At 30.3% G+C, this 26,971-nt stretch overlaps 4 protein-coding genes across 11 annotated transcripts; 2 read left to right on the top strand and 2 right to left on the bottom strand.

Moving 5' to 3' along the window:
• Nucleotides 1-2,102: 2,102 nt before the first annotated feature.
• Nucleotides 2,103-6,386, bottom strand: LOC141454328 (otoancorin-like). 4 transcript variants are annotated; one of them, XM_074128441.1, is made up of 8 exons: nt 6,129-6,386; nt 5,089-5,288; nt 4,840-4,995; nt 4,621-4,766; nt 4,066-4,186; nt 3,874-3,990; nt 2,809-2,860; nt 2,612-2,737 (listed from the first exon to the last, which is right to left on the bottom strand). In XM_074128441.1, the coding sequence occupies exons 1-7, from the start codon at nt 6,217-6,219 to the stop codon at nt 2,834-2,836; spliced, it is 858 nt and encodes a 285-aa protein (XP_073984542.1). In that variant the 5' UTR covers nt 6,220-6,386; the 3' UTR covers nt 2,612-2,737; nt 2,809-2,833. The 4 variants fall into 4 exon arrangements, with proteins under 4 accessions (XP_073984539.1, XP_073984543.1, XP_073984540.1 ...); XM_074128438.1 differs by lacking the exon at nt 2,809-2,860 and having other exon boundaries at nt 2,103-2,737; XM_074128442.1 differs by lacking the exons at nt 2,612-2,737; nt 2,809-2,860 and adding an exon at nt 2,103-2,309.
• Nucleotides 6,387-8,366: 1,980 nt separating this feature from the next.
• LOC141454623 (heparanase-like) lies at nt 8,367-16,104 on the bottom strand. Of its 5 annotated transcripts, none has more exons than XM_074129063.1 (9): nt 16,083-16,104; nt 14,694-14,862; nt 13,563-13,771; nt 12,478-12,648; nt 12,047-12,275; nt 11,787-11,917; nt 10,976-11,157; nt 10,167-10,405; nt 8,367-9,358 (listed from the first exon to the last, which is right to left on the bottom strand). In XM_074129063.1, exons 2-9 carry the CDS (start codon nt 14,822-14,824, stop codon nt 9,202-9,204), a joined length of 1,449 nt encoding a protein of 482 aa, XP_073985164.1. In that variant the 5' UTR covers nt 14,825-14,862; nt 16,083-16,104; the 3' UTR covers nt 8,367-9,201. The 5 variants fall into 5 exon arrangements, with proteins under 5 accessions (XP_073985164.1, XP_073985163.1, XP_073985161.1 ...); XM_074129062.1 differs by having other exon boundaries at nt 14,694-14,865; nt 16,083-16,100; XM_074129060.1 differs by lacking the exon at nt 16,083-16,104 and adding an exon at nt 15,559-16,037 and having other exon boundaries at nt 14,694-14,865.
• Nucleotides 16,105-16,141: 37 nt separating this feature from the next.
• On the top strand, nt 16,142-18,354 carry bigmax (helix-loop-helix-leucine zipper transcription factor bigmax). The gene is made up of 6 exons (XM_074129067.1): nt 16,142-16,232; nt 16,322-16,381; nt 16,476-16,687; nt 17,130-17,297; nt 17,382-17,495; nt 18,107-18,354. Exons 1-6 carry the CDS (start codon nt 16,199-16,201, stop codon nt 18,179-18,181), a joined length of 663 nt encoding a protein of 220 aa, XP_073985168.1. The 5' UTR covers nt 16,142-16,198; the 3' UTR covers nt 18,182-18,354.
• A 798-nt stretch (nt 18,355-19,152) lies between these two features.
• LOC141454621 (E3 ubiquitin-protein ligase UHRF1-like) lies at nt 19,153-26,743 on the top strand. Its single transcript, XM_074129057.1, has 13 exons — nt 19,153-20,109; nt 20,229-20,372; nt 21,612-21,644; nt 21,766-21,911; nt 21,980-22,335; nt 22,503-22,686; nt 22,778-22,991; nt 23,873-24,084; nt 24,153-24,296; nt 24,379-24,535; nt 24,648-24,869; nt 25,952-26,050; nt 26,512-26,743. Exons 1-13 carry the CDS (start codon nt 19,960-19,962, stop codon nt 26,656-26,658), a joined length of 2,208 nt encoding a protein of 735 aa, XP_073985158.1. The 5' UTR covers nt 19,153-19,959; the 3' UTR covers nt 26,659-26,743.
• Nucleotides 26,744-26,971: the final 228 nt, after the last annotated feature.

Below are 26,971 nucleotides of genomic sequence, written 5' to 3'. Positions count from 1 at the left end.
ACAAATAGATATGAAAAAGTAAAGTTTTTTTCTGAGGCGGACCTTTTCACCCAACTACCGAACTTTATAATGTACATATATTCCTATATTAATTAAAATGCAAGTGTTAGAAGGAGAATCGAATCTAATTATTTATCTTATACACATATAGGTCTTACCTTAGTAATCCATGCCTCTAATCTTTCAACTTAGAACCTGCTTTTTAATACTATTAATTAAGACAAGATTAGTTTTATTTCGTCCAAAGATTTATTCTTATTAAAATAGAGATAGCTTTTCTCTATATCTCAACGTTAATGAGAAATAAAGTAGTTTATAGTGGGTGAAAGGAAAGTAGTGTAGTACAGGATGATGTATTATCTTGGATGATGAGAGATGAGCCTTACCCATGTTGCTATATAACAAACTTGTGCTACATATCAAAGTATATAGCACAGTGCGTGCGTGTAACGAAGGATTTCTCATCTCAGGAACCACTACATTATAGAAAAGACCAGATATTGCTTCTTCTTTTTTTCACCTGTCCGTAACAATATGTTGAATGTTTTTAATAAATTACAATCTTTAATGTTCCAAAATGGTTTACTGTACAATTAATTGTAGTAACTATTAGTACACCTCAAACTGGTGATGGTATTTCAAAAAATAATTTCTGCATAAAATCTTACTTAATTGCTCTTAATTAAAAATGCAGCTCAAACCTTTTAATCCATTTTTAGTAATTTCCAGGAAACCTAAAAGCTCCAAAAAAAAAACCCTTCCATAATTGTGATTTTCAAGTACTCGTTTTTTACATAAATAACTCCATTTTCTTTAACTATAAGAGTATAAATAAAATATTTTTATCGATCCAGCAAGCCGTTTTTCATTTCAGATGTATCCTGGTCTCTGATTTTTGAAAGTTTACTATATTATGCAGCGAGAAAGTCTGTGACAGCATTTAAGATTATTTATTTATTTATTGCCATTTCGAATCATATCAGATCATAGTAGCAATCATCGCGTTATATTCCCCCAAAATTATGACCTTCTAAAGAGCTATTATCACCAAAGCGCTAGTAAAATATTTTCCTCAGTACTCTTTTTTTAAATGCAAATTAAGCTGGAGATAAGAATTTTGTTGGGCTGTTTTGTAGTTAACTGTCGCAGCAGAATTATGATTATTATACAGTACAGGAGACCAAGAAAAATATAAAATTGCCTTATGGCCAGAATCGTTAAGCTAAATATAATCACCAGAATCAATTGACTAGGATTAATATGAGCATTATTAATCAATATGAGCCTTTCTTCCTAGATCCTTTCTAGAAGGGGTAATCTTAAGAATCTTTCTATTTATTAATTCCTGTATTAATTAACAGCATTGATATTTATTTGTCGACTTTTAGGAATTTGTACTCGGGCCTAATCTTATTGATTCTAATTTAACTGGTAGAATTAAGTTTCGTTAGAGAAATAATTAGCTTTAACAAGTCACAAGTAGCAGTTTATTGTTTCTCCAAAATATCCACTGGCTTTCATTATATACGGTTGTAATTGCCTATCTTGGAAAATTTCTTTTGAAAGGCTCTTAGGCAAGCTGCCTTAGCACACTGCAGGAAAAAAGGAAAACCACTAGCGCTAGTTTTTTGGGCCTTAACTCCAAATAAAATTTATCATTAAGATTACCCATTTGTTGAATCTTCAAACTTGTATAAATTCCGTATCTTTTTTAAGCTGCTTTTGGAACCATAAAAGACAGCTAAACCAAAAAATTTAAATAGTTCAATTTGCTGATTATTACAAAGAAAATTAAACAATGTCATAAATAACGTTTTTAAACATCACTACATCTAATTGGGACAGGTATGATAATCATTTAAATTTCACCAGCCTTATTGATTTTGATTAGAAATGCGGTCCGCTGTATATCTAGATACTGTGCCAAATAGATGGTTCCCAAGGGAGATTTAACTCTGAACCTGGGTTCTATTGACAGTAGAGTTATGATTAGATTAGAATATCAATCAGAAAAATACGAGTAATTATAAAAAGAAAAAAAAGATAACACATGATTGTAACTGAAGTTACCTTTTATTTATTTTTAATTACAGAACGTTTCTTACATTTTCTCCCTTTATGAATTAATTTAAATTATTTTTGAAACCAAAGATTCTTTAGTTTTAATTGAATAAGTAAATTGTAAATGAAATACAATTTTCATTGTCTTTTTTGCTGGTCTAAAGAGAAATATGACAATCATATAAAAATTTCGGAAGTACAATTTGGTGTCTTGTAAATGCGATATATTACATATTTTTTTTAACGCTCTATCTTGTGAGTGGCACATGGAAAAAAAAATTAATATCGTATTAGACATATAAAAATTGTTCATATTCTCATATAAACTACCCTATAGCTACAGATCTTGAGTACAATAATCAGTAAAGATCTTTATTTTTTTCGGGCGCATCGACTTCTTGTCCTTCAGCTCTGTAAGTTATAAGTGAGATTTACGGTTCAAAACAGTTAGTAGGAAGGTTTCACTGACCCTTATAATTAGGAAACAAAAATAAATAATAATAGTAGAAGATAACATCAAGCATGCTCCACTTTTTCCATTTTCTCGAGCATTTACACCTGTTATCGCCTGTTGTAGTGCCGATTTCTTATTGTTATCCAATGCAGCTACTTGTTCTTTTGTCAGAGAAAAAGCAGCTGCAGGCGCTAAATTTCTAATTTGTTCTTCTGTCATAGCCTATAGTAACAGAATTTAATTAATATATCATAAATAATGTAATCATAAAAACGTGGTAGCTGGATTCAAACCTTCTCCACGCGGGAATCCAAGACACTAAATCACTAAGCTGATCTTTTCCCTCTGGAAAGTTTACTAATTAAATTTTTATATTTATAAGCTTTTTAATTTCTGTTAATGACTGTAAACATGAAAAAAAAAAAAAAAGTGGTTTGACATTTTATTGTTTATTAATCTTTAGTTAAATCATTAGACTAAATTAATGAGCCCTGATACCATCTACATAATTCTTCCTCTACAATATATTTATAAATCAGATAACCCTGCAAAATTGTTTTTAAATAAAATTCTCCAATTAAGAACTACCTAAAGTTACGGGCTCGAAGGATTTAATCTTAATCTCTTGACCTGATACACGATTTCTAGAAATGTTGCTTTTAAGATTATTGCCAAAAAAAGCTTTTAATTCTGCACTAATTGTAGGCCTACTTTCTACGGTCTTAAACTTGCATTTAAAGTATAATTTTACTGAATTGATTGCAAGGCGATTTATTGAATTCAATTACTTAAATGAATTGTTGAAATTAAGAAGTTAATTATGATATTATATTTGAAAGGGCGTCTTCAAGGAATAGATTTTTAGTTACGTTTTGAAAACTAATTCTATTGCATCTTTTATTTAAAACAAGTGTAGGAGAATCTATATTTAAGATTTACAACATAAAATAAAATTCGTATTCAAGAAAGATTGCCTTACAGAACGGAAAAATGAATAGAGAGTCATGAGTGTTAAATTGATATTTCGAATAAATCCTAATTATTACAGTGAAAAATGAAAAAAAGAAAAAAATCGGATGAGACAGTTGCATCTTGCTCTTAATTAATTATGGTTTGAATACGAGGAGAGAGAGATGTGCTATGTGAAGAACCACTTGTTATGGACAATTTTTCTGTGAGTGAGAGGTACGCTTTTCAGATAGTTTCACATCTGAATCATATGTTTCACATCTAAGCTTTTTGTAAATGGACTCTACAGAGTGATACTAAATAAAATTATAAATCTAGAGTCTCATTACCAGTAAATTGAGTCTTTTTATAATAATAATTGCTAATAAATAATATTACCGAGAAATCACCTTTAAAACATTGGCAGGTAAACATTTTATAATGTCAGGAGTTAATCCTTCCATCGCAATAGCAGGAACCACTGAGACTAAATCTAATCCAGTAATTACACATCCAACATTTGCCAGCTAGAAAAGAAATTATGTGACCTAATTAAATATAAAATGAAATAAAAAAAAAGAAGTTTTTGTTATAATAGATACCTGAATAGACGTCCATGAAGAAGGATTTCCAAATGCATCTTCATCCATAGCTAATCTGGCCAATTCCTTCATTACTTCTTCAGAGCAATTAAACAGAGTTGAAAGTTCTCCAGCTGCTTCTCTGTTCAACAGAAAAACCAATAATGAAAGTTCAAATACATACTGTTTGAAAATTCACTAGTAGTGGTGAAACCTACTTTAATAAATACATTCAATCTATGAAATAACAAAACTTAGCTTTACTTAGCTAAAGAATAATTTTGCTTTTAAATTGGGGTAAAATGTAAAAATTAAGGGCCAAAAATCTAAGCTCTTGTTTGCCGTTAGAACTACAAAGATCTAAATATGTAACCAACCAACACACAAGTTAATTTGTTTAATTAAATCATAATTCTTAAAAGTTTGCTTTTATACCCCAAACAGTAGAATTAGTGGTTTTCAACCTTAAGTTTCATCACGATGCCCAATCAAGTAATCAAATGTTCTTTAACTTCATGTCCTTATTTATTTATTTACTTTTTAAATTTATGAAACATTCAAAGGCAAATAAATTACTTATATGATACTGGATGTATCATTTGTACTGAAGAAGCATTAAAGGCGCAGAGTATCTGCCTAAGGACTGCTAGATCATAGCCAGTAAGATCTTCTTCATTTTTACCGCACCACTGTTCCATTACAGCTTCTTTCAGGTTTACGAGCTGTAAAAGTTATGAACTAAGTAAAAATCCCAATTAAACAAAGAAAAAGAAAAAGATATCTGTTTTAGATAACCTGTTCTTTCGAAAGATGAGTCGCTTTTCCAAAAGCTGCAACAGTATCCACATCAGTATATGATAGATTCATGAATTGTTCAGAAGGAATGCCAGATGAAATCCAACCAAGCTGCTGCAATCTTTCCTCAGGAATATCTTCCGCAGAACCAAACAACTAAAATAAGACAAAAATGTTTTAATGTTTTGAATTGTGACTTTATAATTAAAAACTTTCTTAGATTTCATTACTTTGCTAAAGAAAACTTACATATACAATTGATGCCCATAAAGCGGAAGCTTTTTCAGGTACTAAAGGTTCTTTTCCAAGTAGGACAAAACATTTATTTAGGTCTTCAGGATCTATTTTGGATAATTCTTTCAATTGCTCTAAATCAAAAGCTGCTCCGGAACCTTTCTTTTCGATATCTGAACACGTTAATTGTGAAGTGACCAAATCTCTGACATCTACTGTAAATTATTCTGAATTATATTTACTTATTTTATTATAAGAAGTGCATCTTTTAATTCTTTTATTCTGTCAGTTTTTTAAATTGCTTTTTAAATGAATATTTACTTCTAGATCACCAGAATAATTCTTCTTTTTTGTGGAAACCGAAACAAAACTTACAAATGCCTTAATCGTAACTTAACGAAATCGCCAAATTAAGTGTATTGGACGGAGGCGAAAGCTGCTACTTTACTATTAACATTTTTTTAAACAAAATGTAGCTACACACATATTGGAGATCTCTCCTTGCATATTCACGCTTCATAATCTTGCCGCCAACATCCGCCCCCAAATGTACTATTGACCATAGATATCTGATCCCTGAGTATTTTTGTATGACATCCTAAGAGACATCTTATCCCAAGAACTGAAAATCACTCATTTGACTTTGACAGAAAGCATTTGCCGAACGTCTGAAAAAACGAATACAAACCGCCACTGACTTTCGCATAAGTATAAAAAAATCTCCGGTACTCAAATTAATACATTGAATCGAACTTTCTTTTTCAAAAAATTAAGAATTTAGTTCGTATATTAATTCCCAGAGTTTGTCAATTTTTCAGTTTTTAGAAAGAATTGTAAGAAAAAGTATTCCATCACTTTGATTTCCAACATCGCACATTCTGAATTTGACTTGATAATTCCAATTTTTGATCTTAAATTGGGCTTTGACGAACTTTTTAACATAAAATTGTTTTGAGAATTTTTTTAAATCCAAGACACTATTATTTTCATTTAATAATCAAAACAATTACGTTCATTTATTCTTGCTAAATAGTAAATAATTTGTAAGTACTCACATAACAGCAAGATAACAGCAACAAATAAGAGCATTGTTCTATTCTGACAGCGTACTGTGTTTCTATACAAAGTTAAGGTTGACATTTGCATTCAATCGACGTGACAGTAATGGAATTTTAGAGTAAGTACTATTTTGGTAATAATCCATGAACTTCTAATTTTTATTAAATGATAAATTGATTTTAAAAGAAATCTCATTTTAAAATCATTGTTTTTAAAAGAAAATATTCTGAAAGCTTATTTCAATCAAATTTGAGTTTTAATAATACAAGCATTTGTTTTAAGTAAATGACTTTTCTATATTATACAGGGTGATCCATTTAAAACGCACCAATCGCTAATAACTTTTTAGGAAAGCGGAATTTCGAAAAAACCCTCGAAGTAAACTTCGAAAAACAAAAAATATGTTTTTTTTTGTCTAGTTTTCAAATTTTCCACCCCCGATGCTGTATCTTCATTTTTGGTGGAGTTACGGCTAAAAACCGGTTTGGGGTTTCATAAGGACCACTGGTTTTTACCATGATTATGAAAACTACTTAAAAAACTGTGAAAAATGACGTTAATCTCGTTTTGATATCCCTTATATTTGTTGAGATATTTAAGATCAAAGTTACAATTTTTTCTATTCGCGAACGGTTTTCAATATTAATTTTCCACCAGAAATACACGTTTTGGGAGGTCCTCTGATTGCAAAAAATGTTATTGGTGACGCAAAGTAGAAAAATTTTAATAATTGAAGATGTTAAAACATGTAGTGCAATGTAATGGTTATGGGTGAATCAGGATAAATTGGTTTTATCATCAAATAAAAGCAACCATCACATCATTTTAATGCACCCAGTATGCAAGACTTCTTGACCTATGATTACGGTAAGAATGTCCTGTTAGGAATGGGCGGGTGTTAGCCTAGTGGTCTTGAGCGAGGCTTTGTAAGTGGGAGGTCCCCAGTTCGAATCCCGCGTATGCAGTCCATTCTTATTACTTACTAAATCGTAATACGTTTTTTAATAAAATGTTGTTTTCATAAAATGTTCAGTATTGTATGCAATATTGAAAACCGTTCGCGAATAAAAAAAATGTAAATTTGATCTTAAATATCTCAACAAATATTAGGGATATCAAAACGGGATTAACGTTATTTTTCACAGTTTTTTATGTAGTTTTCATAATCATTGTCAAAACCAGTGGTCCTTATGAAACCTTAAACCGATTTTTAGCCATAACTCCGCCAAAAATGAAGATACAGCATCGGTGGTGGAAAATTTGAAAACTAGACCGAAAAAAACATATAGTTTACTTCGTGGGTTTTTTCGAAATTCCTCTTTCTTAAAAAGTTATTAGCGATTGGTGAGTTTTAAATGGATCACCCTGTATATATCGAGTTGCTCGGGTTGAATGCGAGAAATTTAAGTTATTTATCCACTTCCGAAACTCGATCAATAGTATGAGGAATCCTGAAGCTCTGATTAACTAAAAACTGCTGATACAATTTCTTGTGGAGAAAGATTATAATAAATACTTCTCGGTGCGATTTTCTCTAATCTATTTAACCAATAACATTCAATAGGTATTAGGTATTTTTCATTTGGAATTTTAAAAATGAAAATTTCTGCACTTATCGTTGCATTCATGTAAGAGGCCTCCACCTACTGCTTTTTTGTAAAGATGGAATAAGGTTGAGCAATGAAAATGCTCTGATTCTATTTACTAGGATTCAAAAACTTATTCAGAACATAATTCATCCCACTTTCATTGGCTATTAATTAGGTAAGAATTTTTTTTATTTTAAATTAACTATTGGGTTTCAGTTCAAATCAAAAATTTTTAGAAATGCACTAAGATAGGACATCGAAATTGTAGGAGAGAGGTTTGCCTTTTGTGGACCAGGACAATTAGTGGTTTCAGAAGTTGTTGTGAAGAAGCAATACTTCAAAGGCTCCTGTTATTTTAGCAAAAGCTAATGAAACTTTTAATCATAGAGTTCTCTCCTTTAACATCCCTTCACCTCTGCAAATCATGACTCCAGCGTCTCTAAAGAAGGCGGTTCAGATTTCCTCCCAAACAGTTCAACTTATCCGCCCGCCTCTTCAATACACCTTATTTATCTTTTTTCAAGTGTCAGTAATCTTGATTCTATTAGCTCTATTAGATTGCATAAATATCCTATATAAGTAGAGAACTTGTGCATTGCTCTGTCATATTACGATTACGAAAATAAAATAAAAAAAGCTATTCCATAAAATTTTGACAAAAATTTATTTCATCTGATAAATTTTCAAATCTACATCCGTTAATATATTATAATTTACATAATTATCACACAGAGTTACACATGTACAAAATTGATGTTTTATATGATTACTTGATTGGGGAAGAAATGATCGAGTTACTTGTTTCACTCACTTTTTTCAAGATTCCTTGAAATCTCGAAACCTTGGCTTCAATTTTAGTAGAAAATTGTATAATAAAATTATCTTCCCACACAAACGCACTCACGCATTATATTCATTAGAATGCAAATAATTGCATAAACATAATTATCACAATTTTTAGTTTACTAGGACTGGTAAACTATTTATATTATTTACAATAAAATGGTCCCTAGATTAAAAATATTATTAGCTAGAAATGCTCAATTTCTATTTAAAAATAATAATAATGTAAATATGAAAAAAAAATATTTCAAAAATGCTTTTATTACATAGAAAAAAGTAGTAAAAGATTAACAAATTTCATCTTTAGACAAGTGAACAGAATTTTCAATCACACTTTTGTTCGATTCGTACTTTTGAATTCGTTGCAATTTTTATTTATATACAATATTTCCTCAAAAATCGATTGATTTTTGAAGATATTCTTATATTAAATTTAAACATAATTTGATCAAGGTACAGTAGTTACATTTTTTAAAATAATCTCATAAAATAAAAATTAATGATTTAATCACATAAGCGAATATCTTTTAATCTAAGGCTATCACATGGAAATGTTAAAAAAAATTATTTCTTACATTCCTTCTCTAAACTACTTTAGGAATATAGAAGACTGACGATTACTTTTGTCTTCTAACCTTTACACACATGCTGGAACGACCATATCAACTTCTAGAAAAAATATTGAATGCGGAAGAATAAGAACTGGATTTTCTAATGTTATAACTATTGGTCTGAATTTTGGTAATGAATCAGTAAATGTTAGATATAACTCGTATCCATTTAATTTAACCAATCTGTAAAAAAAAGTAAAAAAATTAATAAATAATAATAGTTAGGGAACAAGAAGACTCAAATCTTACAAATTGAGTGATTATTATTTAGAAATATATTCGTCTCATTCTAAATATATTTTTGTTGCGTTTAATTTTTGTTTTCTTCTTTTCGGTCTTTTTTTACTAATGCAAATTAGACATTATTAATTGTATTAATAATTTTAATTAATTGTTTTTATTTTCACTGATGTAAGTAGTATGGAGTCACAACAGATTTCATTAATTTTTTTTGTTAGTTCATTTTCTTTACACGGTTTTTTAAAGTAGATAAATCGAGTGTACTTCATTCAAATGGATATCATGTGAGTCATGCTGTCATAAATTCCTTGTTTAAGATCGATTATCCCTAACAAAATTCATCCACTGGTGATGAAAGTTTGTAAAGAAGACGGCTCTTTTATCTTCAACAGAGCAGAAGTAGATGGCCGAATCTAAATTGGTGGTATTTCTCTTGAAAATGATCCATCCATATATTGGATGGCCCAAAATTGCAATTACCGATGATAACATCAAGAAGGTGTACAATAATTGTGCGATAGGCAAGATTTTTTAAAAGCTGACCACAACCATTTCTAAATTGAATATCACATCTATGTCTGTTCCAAAATCCAACAGACCTGTGCAACAATTTTATTCCCAATACAAGAAGGTATGTAGATAGATTACATTAAATCATAATGGACAGCAAAGATATTCACAGATATGAGTAGTGGTAAGATAGTAATGCTCATTTTTATTAAAATTGTAAGCGGCAGAAAACAAACCTTACCTTGAAGTTAATGAAGGAGAAGTAAGTGAATACAGTAAGGCCGTAGTGGTTACATTCATTGGCAACGAAAGTCCTAAAGGAACATTATCTAAATTGACACCGTATAATACTATTCTAGGTGATTTCTTCGAACAATGTCCATACACTCTTAAGGCACTAGATATTCCACACGAATCACAGGTAACGTCCAACACTCTCCTACCAACTAACTTTTTGTAAAGTATGCTCACCCAATAATCCTGAAAACATTATAAATTTAAATAAATAAATTAACTAAACGAAATAAGTTATATACACATATAAAGCAGAGTGGATCCTGCTACCCTCAGGTTGAAAAGGCTGTTACCTCACCCTATGCAGGTTATCCTGCATCTAGCTTAATGAAGACGTTGCAAAGTCATGTACTAAAAAATAAACTAATGTAAACTTCACGAATTTCACTTAATGAAAATAATTCAATAGTATTTTTTGTTTTTTTTAATCTTGTGTTTAACCGAGCGGTTAAAGGCGAGACCCGCAAAGGTAAGATGTATTTTTTTGGTACTGGATTCGATTCCCGTTCTAGACCTAAGATTTATTTTGTTTTAATCAATAATATAATAATAATTTTAGTAAAGTATGTTTGGTAGTTATCCCCTTCCACGATACCTATAATTTGGTAGTAAAGCCTGACTGGAAAAAACATTACTCCAATTAATTTATATTTCGTTAAAGATTTCTTTCAAAAATAGAGGAAACTAACAAAATCATAAAGACAATATTATTAATTTGATAACTAAAACTAAATAAATTTTAGATTGAGTACTTACCGGATTAGGAAGCAATGAATAAGAATTAAGTAGCGCATAGCTTGCACGGTACAATGATTGGCGGACAACTAAAGAAATACCCTCCCTGGCAGCTACGCCTAATTTGTCTATCCATAAAAAGCTGGCAACAAAGGTATCTGATAGCTCTTTTACACCTCCACCATAAGCACTTCCAGTTTCAGCTAAAAGAAATCAAAATTTCGTTAATACTTATAAAAGGGTTGAACCATGTGGTTTAAATAAGAAACTTGTAATTTTCTCTACAATTTTTGTAAAAAGTGAACGCGAAAAATGTTAAAAAATACTTTTTTCAGCTTAGTTTTTATAAACAGTTATTGAGCTAAGTAAATCGAAACGCTTAAGCGGTTACTGATGAACCATTTAAGTTTTTTTGAAGTTTATCAGTCATTTGACTATAATGCATTTAGCATGTTGCAACTTAAATAAAAAGCTACTTTAATTGATAATTTTTTCCTTAGTAGAAATTTATTTATTTCTAAGTAAGGGAAAGCCTGCTAACCCTGCTTTTTAAAAAAAAAAAAAAAAAAATAAAATTAAAGTTTTGAAGAATTTCCTGGTTCCAGCAAATTCTAGCTCGGATGAAGCAAACGTTCTTAACTAGGAGTTTCTCATAATAACCATGAACAAAATTTAAAGACTAGACAGGAAATTGAACCCTATACTATACACAACACATCTTAGCTTGTGAGCCTCGCCTCTAAACGCTCAGCTACCGTGGTGCCTTCACTTAAAACAATTTTGTTTCTGATAGCTAGTAAAAATCACGCAATTATAAAAAAAATCAACTTACTTATCCATATGGGCTTCAGAGGAGTATTTTTTTTAGTTATATTTACATATTGTCTACAATTTTCTTTGAATTCATTGTAGAGACTAACATTAAGAAACATTGATAAATTTGCGTTTGGACCGGTATAGTAGCTGGAAAAAATTAAAAAAAATTACTAAAGAAATTAAAAATGTATTGAGTTATTGTTCACAATATAGGGTTTAACAATTACTCAAAAATAAACAAATAAATAAAAAATAAAAATAAATAGAGATTCTTACTGATGCCAAGATACTGCACTAATATCTGGTTTATTTTCTAAAAATTCATTAAGATATCTTCCAGGTCCTTTTTTAGCTTTTGTTGATGGATTCGTTACATCTGGTCCAATTATTTTTGATTTATTATAAATACTATATCTTTCTAACAAACTCTTTAATGTTTTGAAATCATCTGACAAATGTTTTGGTGGTAATTCAACACCAAATACATGAGGAAAAGAATTTGGTTCTGTAAAATAGAAAAATAAATAACTGTAATTATTTTCATTTTTTTTTTTTTTTTTTTCATCTTTCATCCCAAATCAAATTCTTCTTTGTAGATGGTAAGATACAATATTTTGTACTAGGAACTTGAAGTTCTCGATGTATTTATTTTTGTTGAAGTAATTATTTCGTTATATTTAAAAAAATCAACATAATAATGTACTAACCATTGCCTAGTTGCCAATCGATATCATATTGATAGGCGTATGAATAATCAATTAAATATTCAGCATTTGAGAAGTTCCAAGCTTCACGATTTCGTAATAAAACATTCAAATCAAATAGTAATTTAAGTCCAACATTTTGACAAAAATCATTAATGTCATGCCAATCTTCAGCTGAAAAATTTTTTATATTAATACATTTCTTTTTACGAATATTAATAATAAATATTAAATTATACTAAACAAATAAAATTGATTTATATTAATATATTTTTAATTACTTTATTGAAATTTTCAACTGTTGGTGCAATGATTGCTCTTATAAAAGTAAATCAGGTGACTTGCAAGTGATATGTGTTACCACCCAACCATTTGATGGCTCTCTGATGGGTCAACTATGTATTGAACTGCGCTGACGAGTAAAACGCAAGGCTCAGTCGACGATTGGTGTTATCAGGAAGAATAAAAAATAAAAGATGTAGAATCAATGAGAGGGCAGGGATGTGCGGAAAGGTAACAGTGAAACTTCTTTCGGACGATAATTAGGTCTTGAATAGTCCGAGATAACATACAGCGTTACTGTGCAAAGAAGTACCACCTGGTTGAAGTCAACTAGAGGATAGATGGAGTTTATAAGTGTAAAGTTATGTTCTGTCACTTCTGAAAGTTTACGTTTTGATACCATTCTTCTAGAGAATTAAATGTTGTTGTAAGGTACGTGTTAATGGTACTGGATATAAATGAGGAGAAAGGTTGGCTAGGTCGTTTACGTTTGTATTTTTACATTCTCTGCTTGGTTTTTTTTCCCTGCCACCTTTTAACTTTCGGGATTTGGAAGTTTTTTAAACATACGTTGCTTATCATGTAACTTATGAACGTTTTTCGGCTTCCGATTTTTTTATTATTACTTCTTTGTGCGTGTGTATCACTTTTTATTTCATCATATCAGAGTAACCTCCGGCAAACGGATGAACATCTGTATATTTTATTCCTATAATATTGAATCGTTCTAAGCTTAGATTTTGTTTTTTCTGGTTTTTCATTATCATGAAATATAAATGTTATTACTATAATTTTACAGCGATTACCTGACATGGAAAACAAGCGAATATGATTATTAGAAAAAAGCAGTCCGCACTTGATTTGTTCATTAGAGCAAAGACCCCCATCAGGAGGCATTGATCTTTCTTGCTGAACCCTTAAACTTGGTGAGAAAACCAGCATATCAGCAGCAGTTCCACCTACTCTGAGATAACCTCCTCCAAGATGCTTCACACGCTTTCTTAGACTTTTATCTCTTAAAAAAAATAATAATAATAATTAAAATAGATACATTACATATCATTAGTAAATAATAAATTCAGTATTGTTAAAAATACAAAACTAAAGATTCTGTTATCATATTAAGAAATTTAATAAAACAAGCTTTAAGAATCTGCCCTCATAAATCTGCAATTTTCTAATGGAAAATATTTAATAAGAGTAATATAATATTTACTAAGCATTTAAATTCACTCCCTGACAAATTTAAGCAACCTGTACTTCTGTTCTTGTAGAACCGTAATCGGCGAAAAGTGTATGAATTGAATATTTTAAATACTTTTGTTAAGAAGGTAGGTATACTGACAACTTGTATTTTGACCGATTGATTTTATTAAAGAAATGTGAGATCTAAATAATATGTACATAAATATTTGATAGCATTTAGTGTTTTAAACCTATACCATTGATCTTAATAATTTGTACATAGGATAATACTATGTAGCATGCTTTTGACATAGGATAAACTCTATGTAGCAAAGTTATGGTATGAAAAAATATCGTTTTATACACTCAATAATCAATTCCGTTTCCTACGTCTATTGAAAATAAATAAAGCATTATATGTAAACACATGTAAAGTTTTAGCAATTTAAAAAACTTTGTGATATAACAGAACACCAGCAATTCCTTCAAATCAAAAACCAAAAAATATTACTACTGCTCAGCTATCCAAAATTATTGCATTTTAATTCAACTCCTCCTGGTTACTTAGTAAAACAACTTTTATTTAGCAACTGTTCTGGGCCCACGTACCCTTCATTTCTATACGTTCTGTATAGCTCTATTTAAGCAAAGATTAGTTGGCTAAAAAGTCTAGACACGTCAAAATAATAAGATAAATCAATTAAACTAATAACACATTATTATGAAACATACATTAAATAGAAACAAAGTACCTGAGAGAAGGATTCCTCAGCCCTCTATAAATCTGGGATGTATCAATTGAAAAACTAAGAAATCTTTTATCAAGTAGATTAATTACTTTCCAAGTGTCAAATGTAAATTGCAATACTTTGTCAGGTGGCATCTTGAGCCAAGCTACATGAATTGATTTGATATCTGAATCTTCTTCCAAAATCATCATAAAACACAATATTATACAAATAACCAACAGTATCAGAAACATAAGCTTCCTGATTCGAAATAAACCTTCAGCAAAATGTAGTAACATAATTATCAAGAGATATAATTGAAAACAAATTTTGAATAAGTAGGGTTACAAGCAGCATTCAGTGATGTAAATGTGTAAGTAGGTTGCTAACACGAATTTTCTTTTTCTTTAATTCTAATTGAATTTATAATTTTTTCTACTGCTTTGTATTTATTGAACTCTAATATTCTATTTTTATTTTCAAATTAGAACACTTCAATATTTTTAACATTACGGTGTTGATAGATTATTTTTATTATATTTCTACCAACAATCCTTTTAAAACTGTATTTTACGGTTTATCTTACCGATCGGATTTTTACTAATTACAATGGAACGCACATCAAAGAGCGGTAAAGAATATTAAAAGTTATGCAAAAATAAACGAATTAAATGTTGTCATTTTTACCAAACCATCTATAATTAATAACTAATTTATGAAAACGTCTCGCAAAAGAATTAGAACATAAAATTCAAGAAAAATTATTAATTGGATCCAGGTCAGAATAAGCCTTTCCGCCTAGATTCGAAATCTGATTTCTCGATAAATATGTGAAAATGTTTAATCACTAGTTAGCTAAGAAAAAAGATATGTTATCTAAGTTTCTCACCTCATACACTCTAGCTAAAACTGAGGAGACATCGTCCGAAATGAATAGATACAACGATGACAACAATCTATGATCGAAAGAATCACTTTCTTTCGAATTTATGACCTTTTTTTAATTAATATAAGAAATTATTGTGCCTCTGACTTAATGCTGTATTGGATATGTTAAATAGTAGAATTCACTACATTTTATATGATTAGGTACATTATAAATACACTGTACTTCTAGAGTCATTTAAGAAAAATGTAGTGTCTCGTTTCTTTTTTAATACTAGTATAGAATTCAATACGTAAATAAAATTCCTAATTAAAAGATCATAGGTTGAACGAAAGATACATTTTATTGAATAAATTGAGTAATTTTTAACCACAAATTATTAGTTTTAAGATAATTTAATTACAAATAAATTGTAAAGTAATATTCGCGTGAGTGTTCTTTCCACATTTTTACACAATTATGGACAAATTATTAATATACAATTTTCAAATATATCTTTAACGTACAGTTTGAACAACATAACTTACATTCTAATCAAAGTTATCTGTAGAACCCGTTATCACTTTTTTATTTATTTTTTAACTGTTCAGTGTTTACTAGCGGAATTCATTTTTGATTGGCGCATTATCATTTATCATTTGCAATGGCAGCTGGCAATGAGGAAGGTTACCAAAGTGGTATGGTTATAGATAGTTCTTACGAGTTTCGACCTATTTTAGGCTAAATGCTACCAGTGATTTAATTGAATAGTTTTCGATTTTTTTAGGACTTCATTATTACTGCAACAGTTATGTACGTAACAAAATGAGTAGCAGCAGTGGTCATGGTACAATTTGTTATTATTATATTTAAACTTTTTGAATACTTCACCTCACAGTTGCAGTTTTATAACGTGAGTGAATTGAAATGTTTTTTTTTAGATGAGGAAGATGGTGATGATAAAAATTGTATAGTACCTTACAAAGACCGAAGGCGTGAAGCTCACACTCAGGCTGAACAGAAAAGAAGAGATGCGATAAAGAAGGGGTACGACTCTTTGCAAAGTCTACTTCCTACTTGTCAACAGTCAGATATTTCTGGATATAAACTGAGCAAAGCTACTGTGTTACAAAAATCAATAGACTATATTCAGGTAGAAAATTTTACACATCACTCCTGTATCATATTTTAAAAATATTTCTGTGTAATTAAGTTCGTTTTCCCAATTCAATTTGTTAAGGAAAACTCTCTATAAGAAAAATAGTGAAACAGTCCTATGAGTGAAACGAATTTTACATTCTCAAATTGTAACAGCTGTTGCCTTTGTTACTAAAATAGAAAGCTTCTTTTATTATTATTATTAATGCTTGTTTTGTAGGAAATTAGAGAATTATTGAAATTAATTTTGATTTACTTTTACTAATTTTATTCATAAACTAAAATTTTATTCTTATATTGGCTGTCGACCAAACATTGTTTTTTCTTTACATCCAAAGTTGAAATAAAAAACAGAGAGCTGGGTACTAGAAATGCTGCTTGCAAATAAACACACTTAAGCTATCCGCCCTCTTTAAGTAGTCCATTATTATTTTTAGTTTCTTTTGCAACAAAAGAAAAAAGAAGAAGATGAACGTAATGCACTTAGGAAAGAAGTAATCGCCTTAAGAATAATGCAAGTTAATTATGAGCAAATGGTTAAAGCACAAGAAAATCAACCTGGACTAATAGAAAGTAGAGTTTGTGATGAAGTGAAATTTGATGTCGTATGTATTTTACCTGTAAAAGCAACTAATTTCTATTAATTAGTTTATTTCTTATTTTATTAATTAAATTCAAAAATTTTTTAGTTTCAGAATATTTTGGATCAGCTTTTTATTACATTCAATTCAGTGTCAGTAAATAATTTCTCAGAACTTTCAGCTTGTATATTTACATGGCTAGAAGAATACTGTAAACCTCAGGTATTTTTGTTGTATAAAAATATATATTTTGTTTTGTCATCAATTTATTATTGTAAGAACAGTGCACTGCAGTCAATACTTACGAGCAAGTAGCGGCTGTATATTAAGCTTAATTTATCATTAAACGGACTACTGGTATGGTTTTGAGGTTTCCGAGATATTGGCAGTGCGAGATGTTGTGCCAATGCTCATTGGCATGTCTCTATCCGCGCCTCATCGTAGGCTCACACTTCGTCCGATCCACCATTGGTTGTGGCAGAATATCAAAAAACACGAATGCTCAAGCTGTAGCTGTCAAAACAATGATACTTTATTTTATTTAAGAAGCTTAGTTTAATACGCAGGTAATGCTACCAAAATCGAAATCGACTACTTCTCTTTGTTCGTCTCTTTCCAGTCAATATAGCTGCTTGGGCGTTCGTGCATTTTGTTGCTGCCCTAGTTATCCGTCAATATAGTGTATTTATTTTATTTATATTAAGCATTCGCCCATTTATTTTGACAACGCTTTTAATTTCTAATTAGACTCAAATTTAATTGTTTCAGGTGAACTTTATACATTTAATTGCATGATATAACTAACTTGTAATACATTATTTTTTCTTTTTTAGAAACTTCGTGAAATGGTTACGTCAGTACTTCAAAGGGTGTACTCATCTAGAACATTCAGTCGCCCTAATGCCTGATTAATAGACTTAGTGAAGGAAGCCACAACTATATAGTGTACATATGATTTGTAAAAACAGTTGTACATATTGTTTTTTTGATGTACATAATTCTTAGGAAAGTGGTGATATGTTTTTCAATTTTTATTATACATATATATATTTTTTAATAAACTATACCTATAACATTCAAATTGCACTTTTTTTGTTTTTGTTGGATTTTTTTTGTTCTATACAATGAATTGTACTTCAAAAATTACTTAGAGCAACTAAATATTCTAAGAAGAAATAATGATAAATGACGTTAGGAAGTTGATGAATTTGAAATTATCCAGATGAGGCAATGAAAATTTGCTTCCTAAGAAGATGAAGAAAAAAAATACGAGTGGACAAAAAACAGAATCGTTAAAAAAAAAAAATCGATATAATTCTGCTAATCTTTCAAATTAAATAAAATGTGCTCAGGGTCAAGTCGTTCATGTGTTGCATAATAAACAAACATTTCCCTTATTGAAATTAGTTGTCATGTCTACTACATATTGACGCCTCGTTAGTTGAGTTATGTAACATTTTATTACTTTCTGTCTTTTATATACATAAATTCCAGTGATTTAATTTTTCTGTTATTAAATCAGCCAGCCATCTCAAGCGCAACAAACTTAGATTATAAAGGGCATAGGTTCCAAATATGCATTTTGTTTTTAATTTTTTTTTAACAATGACTTCGAAAATTCCTCAACCAAATGTACATTTTTTTATATTACTTTTTATTTTGAAATTTTTAATCACTTAATGAATTTTTTATTAATGGTAAAAGTCACTTATGTTGTAGTCTTATTTCTATTAGCTGATAAATCCATCGTAGGAATAACAATTGCTTAGAGCCATTTTGCAACAGGTCTGACTACATCCTGGAGGTTGATATGAGGTGGTGGTAAACTAAGAAAACTTCCAAGGTAGCTGTGGGTGCGGTCCTCGTTATACCTTTCACCGTAAGCTATCAGTTCTGTGACACCTCTTAATGCTCGCTACCCGTAAATAACTACGAATCTTCGTCTACTCTACTACCTCCATTAAGTTTAAACAAACTGGTAATGATTAACTATGACATCGTAAGGCACGCCCCAACTTTTTCTACACATTCTTTTAGACCTATCTCTGCCAACATTGGCCTTGTTTACGTTTTAGATAGTGATTCCTAGTCAGTTCTTGGAAAAAAATGACCCCTAGATACTTAACCTACACTGTAGAAGGAATTACTTTATTTACTTGGAGCTTAAGGAAATTCAGCAGCATCTTAAGGTGCGCGGATTTTTTCTGGCTGCAGAACAAAGTGGCTCTTTTTAAGGATGGAGTCATTTAACTTAAAAACTGATGGCAGGTGAGGAAGACCAAATTGAAAAGGGATAGCTTCTGAGAAAGACAAATAAATTGAGTTCGTTCGGGAATGAGAGAATCGGGTGAAGAAGCTCTATGATAAGTGAATTCAAGTTCATGTTAAAACTTTCTTGAAATAGGACCTAAAATATTTTTAATGGGGCGGGGAAATGCAACCACGAAAAGTATAAAAATTTGATAATTATTATTAATTATTAGTGTAACTAATAAGTGGTGTAACTTTACTTAAATAAAGCACTTTAATGGTATGTTTACATAAAAAGATATTTTATCCACTCATTGTGGCTACAGTGGTTTCCCGCCATTTTATGATTTCTTGAACACTAATTCCTATTGTTATAAATGAAGAATAGAACTTAAGTAAGATTTAATTTAAGTAAATGACGCTTGTATTTTGAGCTATGTATGTTCAAGTACGTTCAGTAGATGGTAAACGAAATGCCACCATCTCTCTATCAAAGTTTTCAATCGTAAAAGAACTTAAGGAGTTAATTGAAAAAGAATTAAGTGTTCCAGTCGAGAAACAAAGATTGTTTTATAGCGGTAAACAGGTAAATTTTAATTTTAATATTTCTTTCTTCATTATTTTATTTCGTTGTTAAGAGATATACCATTTTGAATCTTAATTTTTACAATATTACGATTTGAAATCGTCTAATCTTGTTTTTAGTTGGAAGATGATCATAATGTATGCGACTACAATGTTAAGGTTAATGATGTTATATTGCTTATGGTTAAACCTGAATCAATAACTGACAATAATGTATCTTGCATCAATTCAGAAACGGTTGTTGTTAGGACTCCTAATAAAGAGGTATGATTTATTTTTTAACTTAAGTAAAATGCTATTCAATGGGCTAAAATAATATCGTCAATTTTATTTCATATTTCGGTTTATTTCTTTCGCCTTCTAGAACTTATTAAGTAATTAAGAACTTCCTGGCCTATGGCAGTCAGCGCTGCTACAAGGGAATGTTAAAATAAAAGAAATGTTTAACTGGATAAAATGACACTAAACCTTAAAAGTGACGCTTTCTATCCAATTTATCTAATATAATTTAGAACTGGTGTCTCCTGAAGGAAGTAGAATATGTACTCAGGTCCACAAGTAATCGTGCCTCTAGTAGAAAACAACTCACATCGCCCTGTACAATTAAGAACGCCTGGGCTGCCAAACGTAAGGAATTATTTTGTGAGAGCAAAGCTAGTATTCTCCAAAAAGGTAGAACCATGTTTCCTTTCCCTAGACAGCAATTCCTACACAGCGGTTCCGATGCTAGACACATCTTTGTAGATGTTTCTTCAAAGAGCCCTAATTGCACATCAGTAAACTTCTTTAACTCGACTCCCGTTCTTCCTAGAAGGTAGGTAAAAGATTTACAATCACAATTTTCCGTCGCAGAAGTCCCAATATATGTTAAACACTTCCTCGATTGTTTTCATTTTGGAGCTGGAAACAATTGTTCGAGTAGTACGCACAATTGCACAATGTCCAAGCTTTTTGATCCCAGCAAACGCAAACGTGTTTATATGAAGACTGCAATCAGAGCTGAAAAATGTAAGGAATAGTGATTCTGGCGGATCATGCCTTCAGAAAGGTGCGAGGCAGTTGTAATATTTAGTTCCCTGGTCATTAAACTGACAAAGATGGGAAACAAACAAGCCACGATAATGAAGGCTTTTTTTTATTCTAAGGAAACCATTTAAGTTAAGAGCACTAACCAAAAAAGCTAAAGTCCTTGTTTTAAAGCAAGCAGTTACATCTGGCGGACCGCATTTGTGTTTTGAAGGAAAATAGGCAAATGAAAATATGTGGTTGGAAAATACTTAGAACTTCTGTGAAATTGAAGTAGAAGATCATGAATCACTAAGAAATAAAAATCTTAGAGCTCACAATGTTTGTAGGTTCGTTCTTCTTTGAGCTCTCGTCTTACCACAATTTGGAAATTGCAAACTCTATTTAATATTGAATAGAAATAAATTTTCGTCTTAATAACTTTTTTCAGTAGTAGTATTGTTTACCAAATGATCAACTTTTATGACTTTTTTTTAGGAAAATGTTGCTAGTGAGAGTAAATATTTTAAGGTAATTTTACATTTTTAAAGCTGTAACTGACTTATTTCATTTTATCACACTAGTGTAAGTTTTATCACAATTATTAACAATTTGTTTTATTATTTCTGGTTTAATTTTTAATTTAAAACAGATTGGAGATATTGTTGATGCAAGGGATATTTGCTACGGAGCTTGGTTTGAAGGTAAAATTACTGGAATTTTCAAAAATCCTGACACTGTAGAAGATACTGAGACGGAAAATGAAGATGGGATTTTATATAAAGTTTTGCTTAATAGGTATATTATGTTTATTACAATCCATCGTTGATTTCCATTCTTTTGCTAAAATTTACGGTCAATTATAGGTATCCCTTCACTAATCCATTATTACTAAGTCTTAAGGATGTAAGACCTCGAGCTCGAAATAAGATTTCAGCTTTAACTGTCAAAGAAGGTCAAATAGTGATGATTAATTATAACATAGAACAGCCAACGCAAAGAGGATTTTGGTATGATTTATTGGTTACGTCAGTTGTCAAAAAGAATCTTGAAAAAACTGCAAAAATTAAAGGCAATCTATTAGTTGGGTATGGGGACAATGTGTTAAATAATTGTAATGTTAAATTTACCGATGACATCATGGAAATAGAAAGGAAGATATTGGTGGCCGATAGATCTAAACAAGAGTTACTGATAATGCAGACAGAAACAGAGAATCCAAGTAAGTTCTAGTTTAGGGAAGAGTTTAACGGAGAAGTCCATCTCCTTACAAATGTAACCTAACTTCCATGCTTGTTTGTCAAAACAGTTAATTTTGGTATTGAAGATTATAATGATTATCATTGCAACTTTTCATTAGTTTTGTTTTAAATTTATTAATATTTACAGGAATTACTTCACCATTTTGTGAAAAATGTGGTGATAAAGCAAAAAGGTGTACCTTCTGCAATTGCCATATTTGTGGCATAAAAACCAATCCAGAAAAACAAGTATTGTGTGATGAATGTAATATGGCCTTTCACATATGGTGTCTCACTCCTCCGCTTGAAAAAGTTCCTGAAGTTGAAGAATGGTAGATATTCCATAAATGTGCTGCATCTAACCGTAAAATGATCTGCATTAATAATTTATATGTATTTTTATTTATATATTATTGGTAATAGGTATTGTCCGGAATGTAAAAATGATGAGAATGAGATTATTAAAGCTGGAGAAAAATTGAAAAAAACTAGAATTAGGACATCAACACGTAGTCGCAATAAAGGTCGAGGGATGGCATGTGTTGGTCGCTCAAAAAATTGCACCCTAGTTCCTCTGCACCATTTTGGGCCGATTCCTGGGATTGAAGTTGGAACTACATGGAAATTTAGGATGCAGGTTATTATTTAATTAATTCTTTCTCGAATAAATAGCTTCTTTAATGTTTCTGAAAATAGACATTGTCAAAAATTTATTAATCAGCCGAGGTGTTCCTCATGACCGAACAATATTCTGCGGTCGTAAATTCCTCTCCTTCGTACCCTTCACAGAACTTTTATTTTAGAAGCTTATACATTTTTGATATCACTTCGAAAACTTTTTAAATGAGTTGCTTCTCTTAGTCCATTTCCTCAGGCTATTCCTCTTCGAAAACTTTCAAAAGTATCATCAGATCTGTAATACGGGCAAGCGTCTCTTTATTATGTCTGAAAACCATCATCAAGAACGCAACATTATCCTGTGTTTGGTGTTAAGTTGGCAGCATGTCACAAGAAGCATATTACTGCCAACTCAGGCATTTATTTATTGTTTTTGTGTTCTTGTTTGCACATTACCCTTTATTATTATTTTTTTTTTTGTGAGGGCTGAAAAGAAACTCAGGCATTCCAATTATTTGTTTCGAGAGTTTCCCCAAAGAATCTATATTAGTCATCTTATAGTCTCTTTGGTGGAGTCATATACTTATTTGGGATCTTTTTTTAAAAAAGTTAAAGAACTTTAACTCTTGTGCTAACTACGCATAAGTTTTTTACTCATTCTAGCATACTGGATGGTCTTAATATAAAGCCTGTTTCCAAACTGTTTCTTTATTATATCTATTAATGAAAGTGTACTATTAGATCAAAACTTTCAATTTCTCTCGATCTTATTTTCGTAATCAAGGCACTTTCTTTGATAGTGTATTTAATGATTAAATTTTTATAATTCCTTAATAAAATTTCCATTACTTTGAAGATTCTTTAAAAGAATTTGTTTTAACCATGCATTCTCTTATTTAGGTAGCCGAGGCAGGTGTTCATCGTCCTCATGTGGCTGGCATCCATGGTAGAGAAACTGATGGTGCTTATAGTATAGTACTAAGTGGAGGATATGAAGATGATGTTGATAACGGAGACGAAATTATTTACACAGGATCTGGTGGAAGAGATCTAACAGGCCGTAGGACTGCTGCACAGCAAAGTTGCGATCAGACACTTACTAGATTAAACAAGTGAGCGTTTATTATCTTTTTAAAGCTTCATTTATCTGATTGTTCACTAATTTATTTGATTGCATTAGAGCTTTGGCTTTGAATTGCAATGCTGCATTCAATCCAATCGATGGGGCAGAAGCAGAAGACTGGCGCCAGGGTAGACCAGTTAGAGTGATTAGGAACTTCAGAGGGGCTAGACACTCGAAATATGCTCCTAAAGAAGGAAACAGGTATTAAATCATCACAGCGAATTTTTTATTTCTTTTATTTTTGTGTACAGTTATCTGAAACAATTGTACAATTCATTGTTAGATACGATGGGCTTTATAAAGTAGTTAAGTACTACCCGGAAAAGGGTAAATCTGGTTTTATAGTTTGGCGTTACCTATTAAGGCGTGATGATAATGTACCAGCGCCTTGGACAAAAGAAGGAAAATTAAGGATAGCATCTTTGGGACTTGAAATCATAGTAAGTTAACACTTCTTGAATAATTTTAACTTTCCTTTAGAATTTTGCTATTGCATGTTTTGATATTGTTGAATATATTGCTTTAAATTCAAACCTATCTTTTCCTTTTAAGTTTCCAGATGGTTATTTAACTGCTATGTCAAAAAATGATAAAGAAAATTCCCCTATCAAAAAAGGTAAAAGAAAACTTCACATACAGGCTCACTTTGTGACAAAACGTCCAAAAATAATTCCGCACGAATTAGAAGAAAATTTAAAAAATGAAATTGAAAATGATAAGGTTAATGCAAAAATTTGGAAATTGATGAAATCTACTTTATCTTTAGGGAAAAAGGTATATTTATTTACTTCATTAGCAGTGCCTTAAATTAATTTTTGTAGTGTTATCCTTTAGTAAAGATTGTCGGCAGGATCTGTTTACGGAGAACAGATTCAGATCAAGTATTTACTATAAGTTATACAATTTTGTTCTCAATTATTATTATTGCGACCTAGTATTCTACTGATTTGCTTTCAAGTCTGTTACAACTGGTCTGCAAGCAGAGAACCTAATTTCAACGTATATAGTTTTGCGTCGCAAAATATACTAGGCTGATAAAATTTCATTCCGTGAAGTCTGATAAAGTAGGAGTCAAGCTCTCTAAACAGACCTGATAAACCTTTAAAACAGAAAGTAAGAAAGCAGTAGAATAATAATTGTAATAAAAAAAATGCTTTGACGAATCATAACAATGTCATTGTACAATAACTAATCATGAATTGAATACAAAAAATTTAAAATCCACTGATAAAATTATACAGAAATAAACGGCTTTAAAAGTCGACAAAACTTCGTGCTTCTTTGGTTATTTCGTAGAAATTTCTCAAAAGTTCTATTTTATATGTCGTAAGATGGAAGAAAATTGTTAAAAAACAGTAGAGAATGTAACAAAAAAACAGAAATAGTGAATTTTTCTCATTTTTTTCCTGTTGCTTTAGCACGAATGCTGAAGGCCGAAATGGTAAAGATTTCAAAATAAGAAGTTTTGGTATTGTTGATTGGGGTGGAAGTATAAAAATACCGTAATCACAATGAAAAATCGCAGTCCTCTTCAACTTTTCTGACTTACCATTTTTGTTTTACCAGAGAACTGACGTAGGGGTTTCGATCGTTATCCCTTAATACCTTTGTTACTTTCAAAGTGACCTTTGGCTATAAATTGAAACATTTTTAAAACTAATCATAGTTAATTTCCTGGCCAAAAGCTAATTAATACATCAGAATTACTTATGTAAATTATGATTTTGATATTAGGAAATGCTTAAAATGTTACAGCCATTTTATTTTTGTTCACGCCTAACTTTTGCCAAATCATCGTTATTGTTGTATTATTTTATTTTTTCTTTTTCTTAAAATTTGTAATTTTTGTTTTAAAGACATTTTTATCTAAAGTTGAAGAACAGTTCACATGTATTTGCTGCCAAGAGTTAATTTTCCAACCAGTAACTTTGAAATGTTATCATAATATTTGTTTGGTAAGTATTTTTAATTTGTTTTAATAAGAAGTATAAAATAAGTAATTTAATTGCGTGACCTTCTTATTATCATTTTTCATATTATCATCAACAGTATCATCTTTTTTACACAAAATGTCAAAATTTAGAATCTGTAAGACAGTATTCATATGCCTAAGAATAGAATTGAACTGCTCACAATATAATTTTGCATAGACTAATTTTTTGTTGACTTATTAAGCAAAATTAATAATGGCTGAACTAATTTCTGGAACTCGAAAGTACGACAGCTTTATGTTATTTATTGGCAAGTTTGAGAATGTGCAGTCAAAAGTTCACTTTATATTTTCTACTTAAAATTGTATGGAAGTGAATCGATCAGAGAAGTGTTTCTCAAGACCTAACAGTGTTTCTTTTGATGTATGAGTTTGAATGTATAAATTAACTGAATATGTGATTTAATAGAAATATCGTATTTACAGGTTTGTCTTCAGCGATCATTTACTGCAAAAATTTTTGAGTGTCCATATTGCAGGACTGCGCTGGGAAAAAATTATAAAATTGTTGAAAATAAATCTCTTCAAAAAATTCTTCTAAATCTTTTCCCAGGATATTCAAGTGGTCGTTAACCTTCTTTTTTTTTTTTAAATCTATTTATTGGTTTTATCTTTTGTTTTGAGCTGAAATAGTGAGCTTATTTATTTAGTTAATTTATTTAAGAAAATAAATAATACAAAGTAATACAAAGTAATTAAAAGTTCCTACAAATGTTCATAATAATGCTATTTATTCATTTTATATTTAATTTGTACAGTTATATATTAATTTTATTATAATTATTTACGCTTGTAGAATTTTGGTATTGATTTGTTGTAGTTTAATTTTAAGAAGCTAATCGCGTTGCATTAAGAGCCAGAAAATTATTTTTTGAATTGTAGTTGT

Source organism: Rhodnius prolixus, unplaced genomic scaffold (assembly GCF_049639745.1).
Source record: "Rhodnius prolixus isolate KJV_2025 unplaced genomic scaffold, Rpr scaffold_9, whole genome shotgun sequence".
NCBI lineage: Eukaryota > Metazoa > Arthropoda > Insecta > Hemiptera > Reduviidae > Rhodnius > Rhodnius prolixus.
Note: the sequence above shows the minus strand (reverse complement) of the source record. Positions and strands in the feature narration are given on the sequence as shown.

What these genes read in the sequence shown, in the direction of transcription:
- LOC141454328 (XM_074128438.1), bottom strand. Translation starts at nt 6,219, where the DNA reads ATGCAAATGTCAACCTTAACTTTGTATAGAAACACAGTACGCTGTCAG. An exon ending in TGCTGTTATCTTGCTGTTAT is followed by an intron (nt 5,289 to 6,128) that starts GTGAGTACTTAC and finishes AATAATTTACAG; the next exon opens with TAGATGTCAGAGATTTGGTC. An exon ending in TACCTGCCAATGTTTTAAAG is followed by an intron (nt 2,738 to 3,873) that starts GTGATTTCTCGG and finishes CTGTTACTATAG; the next exon opens with GCTATGACAGAAGAACAAAT.
- LOC141454623 (XM_074129059.1), bottom strand. Translation starts at nt 14,968, where the DNA reads ATGTTACTACATTTTGCTGAAGGTTTATTTCGAATCAGGAAGCTTATG. An exon ending in TCTGAAGCCCATATGGATAA is followed by an intron (nt 11,158 to 11,786) that starts GTAAGTTGATTT and finishes GATTTCTTTTAG; the next exon opens with CTGAAACTGGAAGTGCTTAT. An exon ending in TCTCCTTCATTAACTTCAAG is followed by an intron (nt 9,359 to 10,166) that starts GTAAGGTTTGTT and finishes TTTTTTTTACAG; the next exon opens with ATTGGTTAAATTAAATGGAT.
- bigmax (XM_074129067.1), top strand. Translation starts at nt 16,199, where the DNA reads ATGGCAGCTGGCAATGAGGAAGGTTACCAAAGTG. An exon ending in GAGTAGCAGCAGTGGTCATG is followed by an intron (nt 16,382 to 16,475) that starts GTACAATTTGTT and finishes GTTTTTTTTTAG; the next exon opens with ATGAGGAAGATGGTGATGAT. An exon ending in AATCAATAGACTATATTCAG is followed by an intron (nt 16,688 to 17,129) that starts GTAGAAAATTTT and finishes TATTATTTTTAG; the next exon opens with TTTCTTTTGCAACAAAAGAA.
- LOC141454621 (XM_074129057.1), top strand. Translation starts at nt 19,960, where the DNA reads ATGTATGTTCAAGTACGTTCAGTAGATGGTAAACGAAATGCCACCATC. An exon ending in ACACTTACTAGATTAAACAA is followed by an intron (nt 24,085 to 24,152) that starts GTGAGCGTTTAT and finishes TGATTGCATTAG; the next exon opens with AGCTTTGGCTTTGAATTGCA. An exon ending in GCTCCTAAAGAAGGAAACAG is followed by an intron (nt 24,297 to 24,378) that starts GTATTAAATCAT and finishes ATTCATTGTTAG; the next exon opens with ATACGATGGGCTTTATAAAG.